The following is a 20,913-nucleotide window of genomic DNA, read 5'->3' as shown; positions in this document are numbered from 1 at the left end:
GTTTTTTGTCCTTCACCGATAGATTATATACTCCGCGGGCCTCTCACTGTTGTGGCCTCTCCCATTGCGGAGCACAGGCTCAGCGACCATGGCTCACGGGCCCAGCCGCTCCGCGGCATGTGGGATCTTCCTGGACCAGGGCACGAACCCGTGTCCCCTGCATCGGCAGGTGGACTCTCAACCACTGCGCCACCAGGGAAGCCCAGATTATATACTCTTTAAGGAGAGAATTGTGACTTGTTGGCCTTTGAATATCCACTGCCTTGTGAATTTACTGACATATTGTAACATGTAATTAGTGTTTGTTAACAAAAGCTTATTTTAACAATATATCAAGTCCTCATGCTCTCTAGAACATAACTAATTTAAAATACATTGAAAAGCATTTTTTAAAATCTTTTTTTGCTACTTTTTTAATTATTTGAAATTTGTAAGTATAATACTTAAAGATTCCTTGTTATTTCTTCGTTAAGGCAAAATTTGTTAATTATATGCTATTCTACAGTACTCCCCTTTTTTCTGTGGTCTTGCTCCCCATAACCCTTGACTACTTCTGCCTTCTTTATGTGATCCTATGTGATAACAAAGATGACAGGCCTCTCATTTTCTGCACATGTTGTATATCAAATGCCTTTTTTTCTATTAAAATTTCCTAGTTCAATTAAGTGAAGTTATGTCCCCAAATCCTTTGCTTTTGGCATATTTTTTAATCAGTGAACATTGTATTTATAGTTTAGGTAAATTAAAATAAGTCTTCCACAAGATAACAGGGCAGAGTTGCTGAGTTTCCTAATGAAATATCCACTGATAATCAGTTTTTTCAGCTATAGGTCTCTATTCATTTGTCTTTTCAGAAATAGTGATGATTTTTAAAAGTCAGGTTACTGAACTACCTTAGTTTGCATGATCTTTTTCTAGACACCTCCAAAATCCTGTTCTGCTTATTTTCAAACTTACTGTTTCTAAAATTAAGAGATTTATGATGGGAAACAACACAAACTACAGATATTTCCTTTTTTTAAAACCCTGTTCTTTTAGTAAATACGTGAATAAATAAACAAGTGAACGAGCAAACTAAGAACTAAAAGGACATACTGAGTGCCAAGCAGTATGCTGAGCTGGAGTAGATAAGGTGGACAGAGGCTTAACAGAAAAGGTTAATATCTAAATTTTACCATGAGGTAATAACAACCGGCACATGTACCTGATACTAAAGTAGGAATTATATAAAAATGTAAATAATTGTGGAAGTGCTTTCTCCAAGTATTGTAGGATAATTTTGCTTAATCAGAATACCTAGAAGACTTTAGAAAGTATTCTTGCCTACTAAAAATAAATAGAAAATATTTACATGTCATTGCATACCTCTCAAATCTGTAGACTGGGAAACACAAATTGTTTAGTTCACTCAGGAATTGACAACAGATTCTAGAAGTCATGTTAAATCATTAAGGAAAAGAGTTACACACAAAGAAGTGTAATCTATAGGCAGCTAATTTTTTGTAGCGTGATCTGTGTACAGTAAGCTCAACTTAGTAAAAGTTTTCAGTGTGTGGCTATGTAATACTAATAGGAAATTAGAAAGTGGAACAAAAATCAAGCTTCCAAAACAAAACAGGGTTTTGTTTTGTTTTTCAGGTATTTGTCACATTAATCTTAATTAGTATTAATGGTTGAGAATTTCAAAGAACACATAAATAAGTGTGTTTTTTCTTTTGACTTTTTCTTTGCCAGGTGGTGGAAGATGGATATGAATTCTTTGCTAAGCGACAATTGGTAACCCTATTTTCAGCCCCAAATTACTGTGGCGAGTTTGATAATGCTGGTGGAATGATGAGTGTGGATGAAACTTTGATGTGTTCATTTCAGGTATGATATAATATATAAACTTTGAACAACTAGAAATCTCTTTTTTTGTTTGTTTTTTTGTGTGTTTTGTTTTTTGCGGTACACGGACCTCTCACTGTTGTGGCCTCTCCTGTTGCGGAGCACAGGCTCCGGACGCACAGGCTCAGCGGCCATGGCTCATGGGCCCAGCTGCTCCGCGGCATGTGGGACCTTCTCGGACCGGGGCACGAACCCGTGTCCCCTGCATTGGCAGGCGGACTCTCAACCACTGCGCCACCAGGGAAGCCCCTCTTTTGTTTTTAATTGAAGTATAGTTGATTTACAATGTTGTGTTAGTTTCTGGTGTAAAGCAGTGATTAAGTTATACATATATATGTATTCTTTTTCATATTCTTTTCCATTGTGATTTATTACAGGATATTGAATATAGTTCCCTGTGTTATACAGTAGAACCTTGTTGTTTATCTAATTTATATATAGTAGTTTGAATCCGCTAATGCCAAACTCCTAATTTATCCCTCCGCCACCCCTTTTCCCCTTTGGTAACCAAAAGGTTTTAACAACTAGAAATCTAATTTAAACTATTGTCAGAAGAATTTTCTTTCAGATTGTGTTCTTCCCTTCAGTTAGTATAGAAAATCAGTTTTGTTCAGAAGTAAAATCACTCATAGACTCCTTTAGAGATTTCTATTTTCATTCACAAACGCTCCAGTCTTTTTGGTATATAACCCATAATTAGAGTTTTAGGAAACCTGAGTCGTGTCAGTCATTCTTGATGCAGATGTTTAAATTGTTAAATTCCTGTATGAATCCTTAGATAGTGGCTTACCTACTAAAAGAATGTAAATTCAGTGAATAATTTAGATTTTGTTTTCTTCTGCAAGATGAATAGGTAGGACAGGCGTTGAGTGGAGAGAGTTATATTATGAACTTCGATTAAAATAATGTAGAATATTTACCTAAGAAAAATTTTCCAAATAATCTTAAAGTATCAATTTAGTGAACATAGAGACATTTACATTTTAAAAAGAGACCAGGGCTTCCCTGGTGGCGCAGTGGCTGAGAGTCCACCTGCCGATGCAGGGGACACGGGTTCGTGCCCCGGTCCGGGAAGATCCCGCATGCCGCGGAGCGGCTAGGCCCGTGAGCCATGGCCGCTGAGCCTGCGCGTTCGGAGCCTGTGCTCCGCAATGGGAGAGGCCACAACAGTGAGAGGCCCACGTACCGCAAAAAAAAAGAGAGAGAGACCAGCTTTAACTTTAGTGTGCTCCTTAAAATCATTCTTGTTCATGGACTTAAGTCACTTTAATACTTAGCTTTTTGCAAAGGTTATTTTATGTCCTTAATATCACACACTGTATTTCTCTTTTTAAATGTAGAAGGGGTTTGTTTCTATCAGTTAGTAGACTTGAATGCTAAATGTTTGATTTCTCATTTTCAGTTTAAACATAGTAACCAGGCCTTATCCTTCAACAGTTGCCATAATGGAGTTGTATTAATATATCCCGCCCCCGCCCCACCGGGGCACTATGACACTGTGAATAAAAATGCTTATGAATCTTTTCTACACGTTTTTTATGTAAATACTGAAATTCTCTACCTGAAATGTAGATTAAAGCTGTGTTTACACCCAGAAGAATAAACATAATTTTTAAATGTCAGAAAGTAACAAGTATTGGTGAGGATGTGGAGAAGTTGGAACCTTATGCATTGATAGTGGGAATGGAAAATGGTGTGGCTGCTTCGCAAAACAGTTTGGCAGTTCCTCAAAAAGTTAAACATAGAATTTCTATATGACCCAGCAATTCCACTCCTAGGTATATACCTGAAAGAATTGAAAACAGGTACTCAAATACATGTATATGCATATTCATAGGAGCATTATTTATAACAGCCAAAGGTAGAAATAACCCAGATGGCCACTAGCTAAAGAGTGAATAAACAAAATGTGGAATATCCATAAAATGGCGTATTGTTTGGCAATTAAAAGTAGTGAAGTACTGGGAATTTCCTGGTGGGTCCAATGGTTAGGACTCTGCACTCTCACTGCCAAGGGCCTTGGTTTGATCCCTGGTTGGGGAACTAAAATCCCATAAGCCGCATGGCATGGCCAAAAAAAAAAAGTAATGAAGGACTAATATATGCTACAACGTCAAAATCATTATCTTAGTGAAAGAAGCCAGTCACAAAAGACCACGCATTGTGTGGTTTCATTTATTTAAAATAGCCAGAAAAGACAAATCAATAGAGAAGGTAAAGTAGTGATTGCTTGGAGTTGAAGGGAGTTTTAGGGGAGTGGAGAATGGAAATAGGGAGGGAGTGATTGCTTATGGGAACAAGGTTTCTTCCTGAGGTGACAAAAATGTTCTAATGTTAGATTATAGCAGTGGTTGTATAGCTGCAAGTATATAAAAAATTGTTGACTTGTTACATTTTAATGGGTGAACTTTATGGTATCTAATATAGCTTTTTTAAAATAAAAGATCTGTGTACACATAATAAATTAAGATCTGAAGAGTTTGTGACTAATTACCCTCTAAATAGTAGAAGAATTATGATGAGAACCTAGGTGTTTTGACTCTTAAACTAGTATTCTTTCTTCGTCATAGAGATACGCTAATTTGAAAATTTTTTTGATACTTAAGTCTAAGGATTGGGTAGTTGAAGGGATTTGTGTACTTGAGCTTTTGTACAGCAGAAAATAACACAACCTTGTAAAGCAACTATACGCCAATAAAAAATAAAATAAATAAAATTTTAAAATTATCAATGGAATGACCAGTAATAGCAATATTCAGACATTTCCTGTACTCTTTAAATGTGAGAAATGTTTGTGGAACTTTGCTGTTTTCTTCTACAGTTTTGTAATTGATGTCATTTATTGAAAGGCCCACTATTGTAACAGTAATTTCCTTAAACTTATTGTACTTGAAAAAATAACATTGTTACTAAATTATTTACTTTAAGATATTGAAACCATCTGAAAAGAAAGCTAAGTACCAATATGGTGGACTGAATTCAGGACGTCCCGTCACTCCACCTCGAACAGCTAATCCACCGAAGAAAAGGTGAAGAAAGGAACTCTGTAAAGAAACCATCAGATTTGTTAAGGACATACTTCATAATATATAAGTGTGCACTGTAAAACCATCCAGCCATTTGACACCCTTTATGATGTCACACCTTTAACTTAAGGAGACGGGTAAAGGATCTTAAATTTTTTTCTAATAGAAAGATGTGCTACACTGTATTGTAATAAGTATACTCTGTTATAATATTCAACAAAGTTAAATCCAAATTCAGAATTGCCCATTAAATTTACATCTTCACGTATCACAGTTTTTAAAGTTGAAAAGCATCCCAGTTAAACTAGATGTGATAGTTAAACCAGATGAAAGCATGATGATCCATCTGTGTAATGTGGTTTTAGTGTTGCTTGGTTGTTTAATTATTTGGGGCTTGTTTTTGTTTTGTTTTGTTTGTTTTTGCTAAAATAATGTAAATTCTTTAAATTTTTTCCCAGACATTTTAAAAAGTGAAATGTGGGAAGAGCTTTAAAGACATTCATCGACCTTAATTTTCCATTGCATATTTACTTATGTACCTGTTTGATCTTACTAAGAAAACTTACGCCTCATTACAGTAAAAAGGAATTTTAGAGATATTTTTTAAAAATATGCAAACTGTCCAATCGAGTGATTTAATCAGTTTGGGCAAACATTACAGCTGATAGTGAATATTTTGCTTTATACAGAAATTGCCACTGATTTGGATTTGTGCACTCTAATTTTAACTTATTGATGCTCTATTGTGCAGTAGCATTTTCATTTAACTTTAAGATAAGGCTCATTTAGTATACCCAACTAGTTGGTAATGTGATTATGTGGTACCTTGGCTTTAGGTTTTAATTCGCACGAAACACCTTTTTGGCATGCTTAACTTTCTGGTAACACCCTCACCTGCATTGGTTTTGTTTTTTGGTTTTTGTTGTTGTTGTTGTTGTTTGTTTTTAGATCCACAGAACATGAGAATCCTTTTTTGACAAGCCTTGGAAAGCTGACATTATCTCTTTTTTCCTCCCTCTGTACGAAGGATGTATTTAAATGAATGCTGGTCAGTGGGACATTTGTCAACTATGGGTATTGGGTGCTTGACTGTCTAATATTGCCATGTGAATGTTGTATACGATTGTAAGGCTTATGTCACTAAAGATTTTTATTCTGATTTTTCATGATCAAAGTTCATATGATATTGTATAGACATGCTTTGTAGTGAACTATAGTAGCAATAATTTCTGTACATGATCAAGGGTTTATTGCAGCATTTCTTTTCCTGTTCTCTTTTTTTTTTTAAGGGTAGTATTAACAAATGACAGGAATAGAAAAGTCAACATAAAGATTTTAGAAGGAGAACTTACAGGACACAGATTTGTGATGCTTTGGATGCAACACTTTTGGATGTGATTCTCAAAGCTTTTATTGAGCGTTGTCAAATTTGTAAGCTTCATAGGGATGGACATCATATTTATAAATGCCCTTCTATAAGTGCTACCATAGATGTGAAATTCTTGACCTTAATATCGTCTTTGAAATTGTTAAATTGAGAATTCTGTTAACTTACGTTTTAAGAATTGGCGTATTGTATTACTGCAAGAGATTTGATTTTCAGCACAGTGCAACGTTCTTTCAAATGCATATGTCTTTTTTTTCTAATTCCATTTTGTTTTAAAGCACATTTTAAATGTAGTTTTCTCATTTAGTAAAAGTTGTCTAATTGATATGAAGCCTGACTGGTTATTTTATTCCTTTTTTTTTTCCTTTACAATGAGACATTTAAACACATTTTATTCAAATATTTTAATGTTTTTAACGCATACTGAATTGGTTCTTTTTTAAAATTGTCCATGTACTGCATATGATGTATTAGGTTAGGTCACACAGGCTTTTTATCTAATGTGATTTAAATATCTTCCTAGCTGAAGAGTAAGTTGAGCAATTTTTAATAGAATTTTAGATGTATTCTTATCAGCGTAGTGTGAAGGGGGTCTAGAAAATAAACCTTTGGCAGGAGACAGGGCAGTCTTTTATTAATCTTAGTAATAGTCAAAACACATTAATTTGGATCCTACATACTGGGTTTTTGTAGTAATTTAGCCAGGTCAGTACTGAATATGAAAAAAATAGTCACTAATTAAGCAAATTAATATTGGTCGCTGAATTTGAAGAATAGAAATTTATCATGTTTTAAAATTATTCAAGCAGTCTTAAAATACTTTAACAGCTTCTATTCCTATAATGTGTTCATTACAAATATTATTTGCTTGGTAACTCTGCTACTTGAAATAAATAAAACTTTCTTAGCAGAAAAATATCCTATAATTCTAGTGTCACTAATTTGTTCTTCCCTGTTGCTAATTTATATCATTTTTCCTCTGATTTTTAATAATTTTCTATATTCATATTTATTCTAAACGTCATGACATTCAGAGTCATTAAACACACTAGATAACTGTGATAATGTGATGATCACATGGATTATTATGGTCCATTTCTGTTCTTGAATGGAAAGAATCAACTACAAATTGCATTTGAAGCTTTACCATTCATTATTTTAATTTTGCCCAGGGACCAATTTTAATCATGATCAGCAGGACAGGTTTGTTCAAAATGTTGAGTCAAAATACCTGCAAGCAGAATTTTAAAGTTTAAAATGTGGCTGGTTGGAAGTGGAAGAGGTTATAATAGGCCTTAAAAAAAAAAAAATTTGTCTAAGGGAAAACCAGGAGCATCTTGAGATGTGTCCCTTAAGAGTATATAAAAGTGTGTTATATCGAGCCAAGGAACTTAAGTATATCTCCATATATAAGTTCACGTACATTCCTGTGTCTACTTGGCAACTGTTAACTTCTGAACCAAAAGAACAAATTTTTTTCTTTCACATCTTTACTTTAAAAATGTGTTTAGAGAAGGAAAATAGGCTTACTTTACTCTTGCTGCCCTGACTCAATCCACCTCTTCTCTTCCTTGTAAATCCATCCTTGAATAAAAGCTGTGCCTGAGAAAACACTTAATAGCCTGACTATACCAGTGCCCTCACGTAGAAATACTCTATCCCTTTTTTGCTAGTAGATTTCAGTGTTTTATAATTTCCTTAAACAGCTAAAAAGTGGTTAAAGAGAGTTTAAAGTGACAGGGTACCTTGCAAAATCAACAGCAGTTCAATAAAACATAAATTGATTCCCTATAAGTATATGATGAAAGTTTTATTATCTTTATTCTCTTTATAATGTTTCAACAAAAGTGAAATTTAGATACAGTGTAGAAAGTTTGATCTCTTGTTCAGTTTTACCTGTACTTTTGAATGCCAGAATTTCTAAATAAATCCCCTGATTAGAAAAAAAATTTTTAATAAGAAAATTTCATTATTTTCCAATCTTAGTGTAATTTAACATCAAACTCCAGTTTACATGGACCTAATGCAATAATAGACTTTGTTGTGTCCACATTCCAAAACATGAAACATTTGCAAGACAAAAAAATCATTCTTTTTCCTTCTTCATCATTTCTATATATTTTGGGGGATTTTTTGTTTTTTAAAAAAAGATACAAACAATCATGAAGTTTACCTTTTTGGACTTAAGGCATAACATGAAATTGCACATTATTCTAAAGCTTAATTTTGAAATGAATTAGTTCTATCAAACCCTGTTTGCGTTTACATTATTTAAATTATATAGTATTTTATTTCTATTCTTGCTGTAAATTCTAATGCTGTTCATGGATTGTGCATTTCCTGTGCAGTCTTTGCCTGTTGACAGTTATTAACAGTGCAGGATAGAATCCAGATACTGAGCTTTCAGTTTCTTAGTTATCATTTCAGTTCAAAGTATGCTGCTTAATTGTGTGGAAGATCCAGTCCATTTTTGTTGTCCAGCCACCATAGTGTGCATCATTGGTTTTATGAAATATTCCAAAGCCTCTTGCTCAGTTTTATCTAAAGCTAGGGTCTTTCGAATGTATGCAGTATCATGAAAAGATTGTAGTTCTGGCATTCCAGAGCCAAGCATCATTGAGAAAAGATTTATGAAGAGATTGACATGCTGCCGAATAGCTAGATAAGCCTTGTAACACATCTCCTGAAACCTCTCAGATTCTCTTATCTTTGTGCATTCTTGGGCTCCTTTACTAATCACTATTAAGAAATGTTGGGTCAAATCAAATGGTACACGCTCTCGTTTATAACCAAATTTTTTCTTCTTGTGATCAAAAAAGTGTCCAAAATCTTTATGAAACAGTTGTTCATCATCTTTAACCATGATGTTACTATTGTGACCATCTCCAATTCCCAAAATGAAGATAGCAACACAATACCCAGCACATGAACATGTAAACAGATCGATGGCTGCATATTTCTCCCTTGTTCTTGTCTTTGAGCCACTGATGTAGTGTGTGGCTGTTGAACTGCAGGGCACCTTTCAGGCCTCCTTTAGACTGCATTTGCATAATAGTGTGAATTTCTCACCACCTCAATAAGTCCCACACAGTCACCAATTGACAACCATAAGGTAACATTTGAAAATCAAAACCTTGATTTTGTCAGATATTTTCCATAATGCAAATAATTTGAAGTGTTAGCATATCTTGCCATAAATCATCACCATTTTAAAAAATCTCGTTCTGAAAGAGTAATTCTGATGTGATGTCTGGGTTCTCCCAATTCAACCACGGTGGCCTTTTTGCAGAGGACATAATTCGACACTCTTCAAGCCTGAGATTTCCCAGCTGATGAGCAGGGTTTAGAGGCAATAGAAAGCCCTGAAGAGCATCCATGAAATCTGGTAGCCGCATTTGCTCAACTAAAAACTTCATCTGCACCTGCTGTGTTTCATCCTTCTTCTCTTGTTTGAGAATGTCAGTTAAGTTAATGAGCTCTTCCCATAGCTTCAACCTGCCTGTTCAGGTGTTTCAAATACACGCCACATGCACAGCAATAGGACTCCAAAAGCAGGCCAAACCTGTTTTATGGTGCATGTCAGATTTTAAATGCCAAGAGAAAAAGTGCCTAATCCTTTGATTAGTCAATGCTTTTTTGAGTAAAAATCTCACAAGTAGGTTATCCAAATACTGTTCATAGTTTAGGACCTGTACTAGCAGAATTAGGTACTGAGAAAGTTTGTCATCTGTTAAATATTTTTCTAAGCATTGAACAGCAAAACCTTGAACCATGGGATCTGGGTAATTGCAGTCCAGAAGCTCCATAGCCTGTTGAGGTTTGATTGGAGGCCAATCGTTTACCAAGCAGTACATCTGAGCTACTTCATCTCTAGAATTCCATTTAACAGACAGAGTTAATTTGGGTAGAATTTCAGGGATAGTTACACAAGTGTCTGTGGCTCCACAGAAAATCTCTTAGTGATTTCAGATAGAGGATCTCATGTACAAATTGCTTGGAGCTGTTAGCATTTTCTCAATTCATTGTCTCTAGCTAGTCTGTTACTCAGTCCTGCATGGGAATAACTAAATCGTGCTTCTCGGGATACAGACCAATTGGCATGCTCTTCAATCACTGACATATCTGGAAACTTCACCACACTACCGAACCAGTCAAACTCCAACTCTAAACATGGAGTTTCTTTATTTGGATTTGATCCAGTAACACCAATAGAATTCAGCAGATCTTCAGGTTCATGAGGTACTGGCGAAAGATTCAAAGCCATTTTTCCAGATACTAGAGTATCTGTGTAATCAAACAAGTTTATATTTCCCCAGCCCAATGGACAGTGTTCCTCCTTAGCACCCTTTCAGCCTTTAACAGAACAAATGGAAAGGCAAAGTTGAGCAGCATGAGGAAGATCAGGAATGTATATATCTTAATTCAGCCATTCATTCCACCTGGGATTGGAACACGGTACTCTTTGAGTGTTCACATTATCACATAAGCGTTCTCCTCCATGGTAGATACCTGTTCTAACATAGATCTTGTCAGTGTCTCGAATATTTACATTCACATAGGTTGCACAAAGAATTTTTATTCTGAGTGCGCTATTTATAACCCAAAGGGATTTTGTAGATGTTTCTCCATTCGTATATGGTGTAGCTGTGGAGATGCATCTGGAATAAGATGGCATTGTAAAAATCCATTGGCAGTTGAGAGTAGAGCCTTTCTTTAGCCATCAGCATCAAACTAGGCACCCTCCCAAGCATTATACAGCTTCTTATATACTTACACTAAGGATATTTTTCTAGAAAGTATTTGTCACATCCGCACACTTTTTTTTTTTTTTTTTTTTGCGGTACGCAGGCCTCTCACTGTCGTGGTCTCTCCCGTTGCGGATCACAGGCTCCAGACGCGCAGGCTCAGCGGCCATGGCTCACGGGCCCAGCCGCTCTGCGGCATGTGGGATCCTCCTGGACCAGGGCACGAACCCGTGTCCCCTGCATCGGCAGGCGGACTTTCAACCACTGCGCCACCAGGGAAGCCCCACACACTTTTAAAATATACTTGCCCTGATATTCTAAAACACAGAGTTTCAGTTGTTCAGATGATAGCAACATACTTTGAATTTTTTTCCTGATCACTTCAGCAATTACTTGTTCTGGCACATAGTCATGGTTTGATTTTCAGAGTATACTTCTTGTCATTTGGAGAAACTATTACCCAAATCACCACTATTATTTGCCCTTTATCCAATTTATTATGTATGCGCTTCGGCAGTTCTCGTGAAGATTCTACATTTGGGGGATAGACATACATTGCTCTACCATGAGGTGAATTGAGATCCGTAAGATCCACAGCTTTACAAACATTGAGAATATTTCTTCGAAGTCCTGTACTTCTGGATCTTTAACCATATCGAATTCACACACTGGCATGCCAACGGCAAAACCAGTTTCTCGGTTGAGGATCTTTTCTTCATGGTTGCCTGATGGTTCAGTTACTTTTTTAAAGGGTTGAAAAAGCATAAGGTCACAAAGTCGTCTTGTTTCATGAAAAAATTCTTCCCTTTCTGCTTCTTGGGTAACACAAAAGGTAAGAACATTCATCTTGAAGTTGATGGCGAGGGTATTTTCTCACTTCTTTAAATAGTTCATGTTTTATAGTTATTAGTGTAGCCTCACGGAGGTATTCTGAAGTTACTATCATCCCATTTGGTAGTAAACATTCTACTAGGAGTCTTGGCATCAAGTGGATGCCCCACAGTTCACCTGATGATGGTCTTGGAGGCATTGTTCTGATCCTTTACAAGTTTTACATATAAAAGTACTTTGCAGAATTAGATGCGTGGCTGTCCCAAGGCAGAAATGCTGGGAGCTCCTAGAACCTAACCGCATCGGGTCCCGGCGAGGTCCCAGCCCCGCCTCCCAGCCCCCCTACCCCGCCGCTCCGGAGCTGCCCGGCCAGGCCCGAGCGCTGCCTCGCCAGCAGCCCGGCGGCAGCAGCCCGAGACCTCAGCGGCCGCCTAGAAGATTTTTAAAGTAAAAACTTCCTTCGGCTACCACCTCTTACATTGGCTGACATTAAATCATAAACTTATTTAATTTCTTATTATTTTCTTTCTTGTACAGATTGCCAGTGTTTTTATTAAACCTTATTTTTACAAAAGTGGCTGTAAATCTTTTTTCCTCTTAGGGATCTTTGCCAGCTAATGTGGTTACAAAATCTTACTTGTAACCCAGATTGTTCTGGGTATCAATAGAATGGAAGATTACAAATGTGTTATGAGGTGTGTGTTGTATGTATGTGAAAGGGAGCGAGAACAAACTGCCTGAAAGCTCACAGATTCGGCATTTTTTTTTATTTTTTTAATTTTTCTAAAATGATGTTATTTAAATAATTTTGACTCAAACTTTTAGCATTCATGGTAATTTGTATTTTGCCTTCGAATCTTTTTTTTAACATCTTTATTCGAGTATAATTGCTTTACAATGGTGTGTTAGTTTCTGCTTTATAACAAAGTGAATCAGTTATACATATACATATGTTCCCATCTCTTCCCTCTTGCATCTCCCTCCCTCCCACCCTCCCTATCCCACCCCTCTAGGTGGTCACAAAGCACCCAGTTGATCTCCCTGTGCTATGCGGCTGCTTCCCACTAGCCATCTATTTTACATTTGGTAGTGTATATATGTCCATGCCACTCTCTCACTTTGTCACAGCTTACCCTTCGCCCTCCCCATATCCTGAAGTCCATTCTCTAGTAGGTCTGTGTCTTTATTCCCATCTTGCCCCTAGGTTCTTCATGACCTTTTTTTTTCCCCTTAGATTCCATATATATGCGTTAGCATGCATATACACTGGAATATTACTCAGCCATAAAAAGAAACGAAATGGAGTTATTTGTAGTGACATGGATGGACCTAGAGTCTGTCATACAGAGTGAAGTAAGTCAGAAAGAAAATCAGCATTTCTTTGGTACTGCGTGCAAAAAGGTGGGAACCTAAGATCTATCCCTGGAGGTTTTCAGTCAAGCCTGGCCTGGGCTCACCAAGTAAGATGTGTTTTAATTTTTGCAGCTTCTTAAATCTGAGTATTTAAGAAGTCCTCTTAATAGTGAAGTCCTCTTAATAGTGAGAGGGCCTCTCACTATTATTACAATAGTGTGCCTTTTAGCACACTAATTTATAGTCTATCATGTATAAACATGATTATTGACAAAGTCACAAAGACAGAATACAGTACAACAGGAAAGAAGTAGTCCAGAGGAGTCCTTAATGTATGTAATACATTTAACTGGAATAACTTAAGTCTTAAATCTCCTAGTGTATTTCTTAGGAAAAAAGAGCCGAGGAAACAAAACCGGCGTGATGAAACTTTTTTTATCCGACTGCCTCCAATATGTGATTCTCAAACTGATACTGGGGGCTTCCCTGGTGGCGTAGCGGTTGAGAATCTGCCTGCCAATGCAGGGGACACGGGTTCGAGCCCTGGTCTGGGAAGATCCCACATGCCGCGGAGCGGCTAGGCCCGTGAGCCATAACCGCTGAACCTGCGCGTCTGGAGCCTGTGCTCCGCAACAAGAGAGGCCGCGATAGTGAGAGGCCCGCGCACCGCAATGGGGAGTGGCCCCGCTTGCCGCAACTAGAGAAAGCCCTCCCACAGAAACGAAGACCCAACACAGCCATAAATAAATTAATTAATTAAAAAAAAATTGAATACAATATTTTTTAAAAAACTGATATTGGCATAGTTTCTGAAAATGCTGTCACCAACAGATTAACAGACTGACACCTACCCCACCATTCTTGGGGTAAACATGAGCTCTGTCTCTAGCTCTCTTAGTGTAATAAGGATTCCTGAGAATGCAGGCATAAGGGGTGGAATCACTTGAAAAATCGTATTCCGGTCGAACTCAGGAAACTACTCAACTTACCAAATTAAAAATTAATAACCTACTTCAATACCTCAGAAGAACTTATGTGAGGCCGAGGGTCCCATTCTCTGTTACACATCTGTGATGCAGTATATGCCTTAAGTTTTAGAAACAAATCCCTGTCTCCTGGGATAATTGCCCCAGGTTTTTGTAGCCCATCTCTAGCTGGGGCCTGGTAACACCACTGAAATTAATTTGATAATATCAAAAATCTAGGTTAAAAGCTTTCTATTTAATAGGGCTTCCCTGGTGGCGCAGTGGTTAAGAATCTGCCTGCCAATGCAGGGGACACGGGTTTGAGCCCTGGTCCGGGAAGATCCCACATGCTGTGGAACAACTAATCTCGTGTGCCACAACTACTGAGCCTATGATCTAGAGCCCACGAGCTGCAACTACTGAAGCCCATGCGCCTAGAGCCCGTGCTCCGCAACAAGAGAAGCCATTGTAATGAGAAGCCCGCACACCGCAACGAAGAGTAGCCCGTGCTCGCGGCAACTAGAGAAAGCCCACAAGTAGCAACAAAGACCAAACGCAGCCAAAAATAAATTAAATAAATAAATTTAAAAAAGAAAACACCACTTTATAGCAGTACACCATATATACTCAATAAATATGTTTAAAAAAAAACAGCTTTCTATTACTGTACTGTACAGCCTGTTTTTCGTGGAGTACCCTAATCTTTTATTAAGTGAGTATCCTAAACTATTTGGGTATCCTCACTGACAGGTTAACACAAATTGTGATCTATTCCATTTTTGAAAGAAAATCAATTATTTGCTGTACAGATCCTTTAATATGTTGGGCGTTCCTTCAAAAAGTTGTTCCATTTGGTCCTTAGAAGCCTTTGGGTCTAGATAAGTCTAATTTTGACTAGAATGTATGGACAGAGATTTTTTGTCTCTTTTGTTCGCTGATGTGTCTCCAGCTTCTAGAGTAGTGCCTAGCACATAGTACGTATGCAAATGTTGGTTTAATGAATGGCAAATGAGTTTCAAAAATCACTATTACTACCACTATTTTGACACTGTGACCTTTTGGAGAAATTAGCAAAAAATAATATAGTTGCAGTTTTTATTTATCTTCATCTAACTGCTTTTTGTCTCGTACAAGAATGCTGGAATAGTCTCAGGAGAAAATTGATCTGGGTCTATATGGCAAAAATACTTTGTTGTCAAACCTGTAATCCTTATTTGGTAAAATATTAGTAAGTATGAGAAGTCAGTGTTCAGTTAGTTGAAGGAACGTTTCTCAGCTAGCTGCTGACAGGCACACTGGGGAAGTTGCCTCTTGTTCAGAATCGAACTTTCCAAGATCCTTATGGGTACTTTCTTGCCTCCCCTTTGCTATAGTTTATTTAGGTTCTGTTTTATTGACCTTAAAGTCATCTTTGCTGTGAGCCACTTCGAATATTTTTAGGAAAGTGATATCGTTTTGTGTAACATTTTGTGTTTCAGAAGTCACCTAGTAAATATGAACACTTAAAACCAGGAATCAAAGTGGAGAGGCTATTGCCTCATTTTAACAAATAAGGATTATGTCATAGGCAGAAGCAAGAATGGGGAGAAATCAAGAAAGATATTTTCATTAATGAGCAAAAAAGTGAGGTACAGTGGAGAAAACTATTCTAGAGAGAAATTTTATAAAGTCCTTCTATCTAACTATTGTTCTATCCTAATACTTCTGAAGACTTTATCTCTACCATATAAAAGAGCAGTCAGCCAGGCTGCATTCTTGGTCATAGTGCAAAATTCCAGGAAGGGAATTTTGCCCAGCTTGAATCAAGGGCCGGCCCTTATGACTCCAGTGAGTGAGGAAGGAGAGAGATGATATTGCATGAATCTAGCTGCTATCTCTACACCCAAGTGGTTTGGGAGGTTCAGTAGAACATTTCCTAGAAAAGGGGTGCTGAAAATAAAGCTGTCCTCTACAATACACCTTAAAAGATAATCTAGTCACAAAAAGACTGAAAATATGACATTGGCAAGATGTCGACTAATGGAAACTCTTACTTAAAACTGGTAAAACTACCTGGGAAATGAATTTAGCATTGATAATCTTGTATAGTTGAAACTGTGCATACTCTAAAACCCATCAGTTTCACTTTAAAGCATTTATGGAAAAACCACGAGTGCACCATGGGGCATACATATATAAACAGAAGTATTGTAGTATTCAAAATATTTGACTTTAATACACAGGCACTGACCAGACACCAACTCATCAGAGCCTGTGCAAGCTATAAATAACTAATTTGGCTTTACAGAGGCATAGCAGCTGATAACCAGGTCTGTGCATGGGAATACTCAGAGCATTCATAGCAAAAAATAACACAAGTGACTTGACAGAAGCATTGATTCATTATGGTATATTTACAGAATAATCCTACACAGGAATGAAAATGATTTACTGTCATTCATTAGTGTGTCTAAATCTTGAAACTATGAAGAATACAAAGAGTATTAAATTTTCAAACAAGATTTGTGTTTAAGAATACGGTAAATCTAAAAAGAAAATGGAATGGGGGAATTAATTCCCTGGCGGTCCAGTGACTAGGACTCGGCACTTTCAATCCCTGGTGGGGGAACTAAGATCCTGTAAGTTGGGGAGGGGGGGATGGGAAAAGCAAAAGTCACCTCTGCTGGGAAGTAAGGAGAGGAGGAGGAGCATACAGAATCTCAACAGTATTGTTTAATGTTCTATTCCTTGGATCTTAGGTTCATGCTTTTTGGGTGGGCAGTGGCTTCTTGAGGTTTTGTTTTATGCTAAGCTTGCATATATGTTACTAATATTCTTTTGTACATATCAAATATTTCATTTTTTATAAATTTATATGCAATCCCATTTATGGAAAAGAGGCCTAGCTTTTTTTTTTTTTTTTTTTTTTTTTTGCGGTACGCGGACCTCTCACTGTTGTGGTCTCTCCCGTTGCGGAGCACAGGCTCCGGACGCGCAGGCCCAGCGGCCGTGGCTCACGGACCCAGCCGCTCTGCGGCATGTGGGATCTTCCCGGACCGGGGCACGAACCTGTGTCCCCTGCATCGGCAGGCGGACTCTCAACCACTGCGCTACCAGGGAAGCCCGAGGCCTAACTTTTGATTTAAAGTGAGAGACATGCAACTCTTCCTTTCACTTGAACCCTTAGGAGCCACTGTAAGGTTACTAATTGGCCTGATTTCAATTTCATTGTGTCTCAGGGAATAGGCCTGAGGAAAGGGAGTGAGACAAGAGAATGGCCAGTTAATGGAGCAATCAAAACACACATTTGTAGATGCATTAAGTTTGCTTTTATGGCCTCCGTTTGTGGTACCCCAAAATAATGACAATAGTAACATCAAAGATCACTGATCATGGATCACCATAACAAATATAATAATAATGAAAATGTGTGTAATGTTGCAAGAATTAGCCAAATGTGACAGACATGAAGTGAGAAAATGCTGCTGGAAAAGTGGCGCTAATAGACTTGCTCTACGCAGGATTGCCATAAACCTTCAATTTGTAAAAAATGTAGTATCTGCAAAGCACAATAAAACAAAGCAGTATGCCTGTAGTAGTCGTTCATTGTTCAGTAAACATTCTGTGTACTCAAGGCTGGAAATTAGTAATCACAATAAACCCTGATACCTTGTGGAAAAGAGAACCACCAGGGAAAGAGAGAATGAGGCTCAAAGCAGTGTTTTCCTAGGAGAATCAGTATTTAAGGTTTTCACAACCAGTTTATGCTTCTTGGTTCATTCCCCCATTTAAGGGCCATGGGGAAAATTCCAAAATGCTTATAAGGAAAAATGAGTTTGCAGATTGTGTCCTCTTTCATGTAGGTGATTTTTTGCCATCATCTAGCTGTGTGAGAGCCCGAGAAAGAAGGGAACTAAATATTCATTCTTCAGAGTTGCTGACTGAGGAACTAATTGCTAGGAAGTGCCACAAATACGCAAGGCCAAATTGCTTTTTAAGTGTGATAGTTGTGGTAACTGAAAAATCTAGAAGCAATGCAAATATCAAAATGATTTACATTTGGTCCATCCACTCTGGACTATTATGCAGTCGTTAAGAATACTCAGAAAGACTGTAGCAACATGAAAAAAGGCCATGATACGTTAACAGGGGGAAAAAAGCAGGTTATACATTAGACAGAAGGGAAGCGAAGAGTAAAAGATGTCACGTACAAAATTTAAAAGCTATGAAGAATCCTTTTACTTATTCATTGAACAAACATTTATTAAGCACCTTACATCCCAGGCACCAGGTCAAAAAGAAAAGGTTCCTGTAGAAGAAATTAGTTTGGAACAATAGATTTAACAGGATAGAATAACATTACCCCTTCTCACAAAGAGCCACGGTGCTCACACCTTTCTTTTTTGGTTTAGGTTGTCTCTTCCTCTGTTTCTACAGTTATTTTAACGTAGCAGTAATTTACAATTGCTGCTGCGAAGTTCACCTCTGATTCTTCGTCCTCCTGCTGTTGACGTCTCCGTTTACCGCGTTCCTGCCAGTGTGTGTGCCCGGTGCGGTGGAGGAGGGGTAAGTTAAGACCCGACGTCCCAGCCCGGCAGGGCCTCTCCATCTCGCAGCAGGGAAGATAAATGGCTCTAATCCAAGCCTGACTTTGGTAAGTGTCCAAGGGTAAGGCGTTACATTAGAAGGCAAGAATTGGTCTGGGAGTGTCGAGGCGTTTTACCAGGACCTTGCCGGGAGGGAAAGCAAGGCCGGGTAACGTGACAAGGTGGGCAGGCGGCTGAGGCTGCGAGTGCAGCGCGAGGTGGGAGGGGAGGCGCGCGTGCCTTGGGCTGGCCCCGCCCCCCGGAGACAGGCTTTGCGCGCTGATTGGCCCGCGCCGGCCTCGCTCCGGGTTGGCGGGAGGTCTCCGAGCCCGCCGTGCCGCGGTGGAGTAACCTGAGAGCAACCGTCTGAGGCCTGGGGCGTCTGGGGAAGGCTGCCCGCCGGCCCGGCCCCCGCTCACTAGCCTCGGTTTTCCGCAGGTACTCTCCGCTCGCGCCCTGGCTTCGGGCCTCGCCGGCAACTCTCCAGTTTTGGTTGTGCCTGGTTCCTCCGTCCCCTCTCTCCCCCAACGACGCCACCCTCAGTGTGTGAGGTAGCGGCGGCGTCTTGGCCCCTTCCGCCCGTGAGTTCCCCGCCTCAGGTGCCGGCGGGGAGGAGGGGCGTCGCGGTCGTACGGCGCCTGCCGGCGCAGGGCCGCGGGGCCGGGGACGGCGGCGAAGTAGAAAGAGGGAGGCGGGGCGCCCCCCTCGGCCGGGTTTGTCGGGCTTCGCCGGCACAGTGCTCTTTGGCTCAGCTGGTCGTGCTCCCTAGTGGGCGGGGGAGGGGAGGGGACAAAGGGGTTGGGGGGAGATGCGTCCCCAAGTGCTAGCCGTGCCCTCTCCTCAGCGGGCGCTCCCCTCCTCGGGAAGGAAGGCCCTTAGGAAAGAGCTCGTGCCTTCCCGCAGCACGCCCGCCCACCTGCCTTTTCCCTTGGCCCATTTATCAAAATTTACTAATGTCCCTTTCTTACATTTCCAGTACGACTGGAGGCCAACTAGCTTCTATTAAAAAATAAATAAACTTTAGAAGTAATTTAACATTTAAAGACTGATAAACCCATGCTATGTTAAAATTGAGATCCTGTCTCTACAAATTTTATTCTTTATCACGAGCACATTAAAAAAATACCTATGGTCTCTGTTACCAATAAAATTTTAACATTTAAATTACATGTACTAGTTGAGGTGAAATTTGGTTTTCTGTCACATTGGGACTCTTCTTTCTTTCGAAGACACCCTTCCTGTAAAAAAGATACAATAATAGTGCTGCCATGTATTGAGATTTTGCTAAGCATTCAGCACTGTGCATTATCCATATAGTTCCTTTCCTCACTAAGCCTACAAAATATGTATTATTAACAATGCCTAGTAAGTAACTTTAATTGAATACTTACTATGTACCAGGTTCTAAAAAAAAATAGCTGCTTTTATTATCTCAGTATCACAAGTGAGAAAATGGAGGCTCCCAGAAGTTAAATAGCCTAAGACCCAATCGCTAGTGAGAATCAGGTCTTAATCCAGGTCTATTCTCCAGTATTTTAACGTATATTCTCAGGTGGCTCTGTCCCTCTGCCTTCTGTCGTGCTGAAAAATCCTCTGTCTTAAAAAAAAAAAAAAAAAAAATTCTTGGGAATTCTCCTGCGGTGCAGTGGTTAGGAATCGTTGCTTTCACTGCCAGGGCCCGTGTTGGATCCCTGGTGGGGGAAATAGGATCGGCAAGCCGTGCGGCCGGCCAAACTTAAAAAATACTACTAATAATTTGACTGTTGTCATTCTTTTAGTATGTCTAAATGAAGAGCAAAAATAGAAGTTACCTCAAGTTGGAATTTGACCAAAATGTTGCATTGATAGCTTCTCTCCTTAAGGTCCTTCTCCATAACCCTCCTGCCAGTGTTTGGTTATTAATCTCAGTGAATCTCTATTTGAGGAATTTCCTCCTCTTTCTGTTTTCTCAAATTTTATATGAAGCAGAATAGTGTAAAACATATTTATTTTTTTGATTGATAGAACATTTGCATTCTATTTCATGATATATCCAAGGTTGTTTTAACAAAGCAACGCTTTTAAGTTACTTAATATTAAGTAACGTTAAGTAAAACTGACATCCTGGGAGATATGCCACAACCATTCTATATTCTGGCACATCTGTCCCGCACT

At 38.8% G+C, this 20,913-nt stretch overlaps 2 protein-coding genes and 1 pseudogene across 3 annotated transcripts in view; 2 read left to right on the top strand and 1 right to left on the bottom strand.

The window, feature by feature from the left end:
• PPP1CB (protein phosphatase 1 catalytic subunit beta) overlaps positions 1–6,663 on the top strand; it is a 37,668-nt gene extending 31,005 nt beyond the window's left edge. For both annotated transcript variants that reach the window (XM_030858054.2, XM_030858055.3), the window contains exons 8-9: positions 1,735–1,869; positions 4,816–6,663. In XM_030858054.2, coding sequence (XP_030713914.1) covers positions 1,735–1,869; positions 4,816–4,920 — 240 coding nt within the window. In that variant the 3' untranslated portion in view covers positions 4,921–6,663. The remainder of the gene's footprint in view (positions 1–1,734; positions 1,870–4,815) is intronic.
• Positions 6,664–8,723: 2,060 nt separating this feature from the next.
• On the bottom strand, positions 8,724–12,075 carry LOC115854174 (phosphatidylinositol 4,5-bisphosphate 3-kinase catalytic subunit alpha isoform-like; annotated as a pseudogene).
• A 7,046-nt stretch (positions 12,076–19,121) lies between these two features.
• The window catches only part of SPDYA (speedy/RINGO cell cycle regulator family member A), a 33,640-nt gene continuing 31,848 nt past the window's right edge, over positions 19,122–20,913 (top strand). Inside the window, exon 1 of the mRNA XM_060309495.1 lies at positions 19,122–19,197. The gene's annotated coding sequence lies outside the window, so the exon portion shown is untranslated. The remainder of the gene's footprint in view (positions 19,198–20,913) is intronic.

Source organism: Globicephala melas, chromosome 12, assembly GCF_963455315.2.
Source record: "Globicephala melas chromosome 12, mGloMel1.2, whole genome shotgun sequence".
Lineage (NCBI taxonomy): Eukaryota > Metazoa > Chordata > Mammalia > Artiodactyla > Delphinidae > Globicephala > Globicephala melas.
The sequence above is the reverse complement of the archived record's forward strand: the minus strand, read 5'-3'. Positions and strand labels throughout refer to the sequence as shown.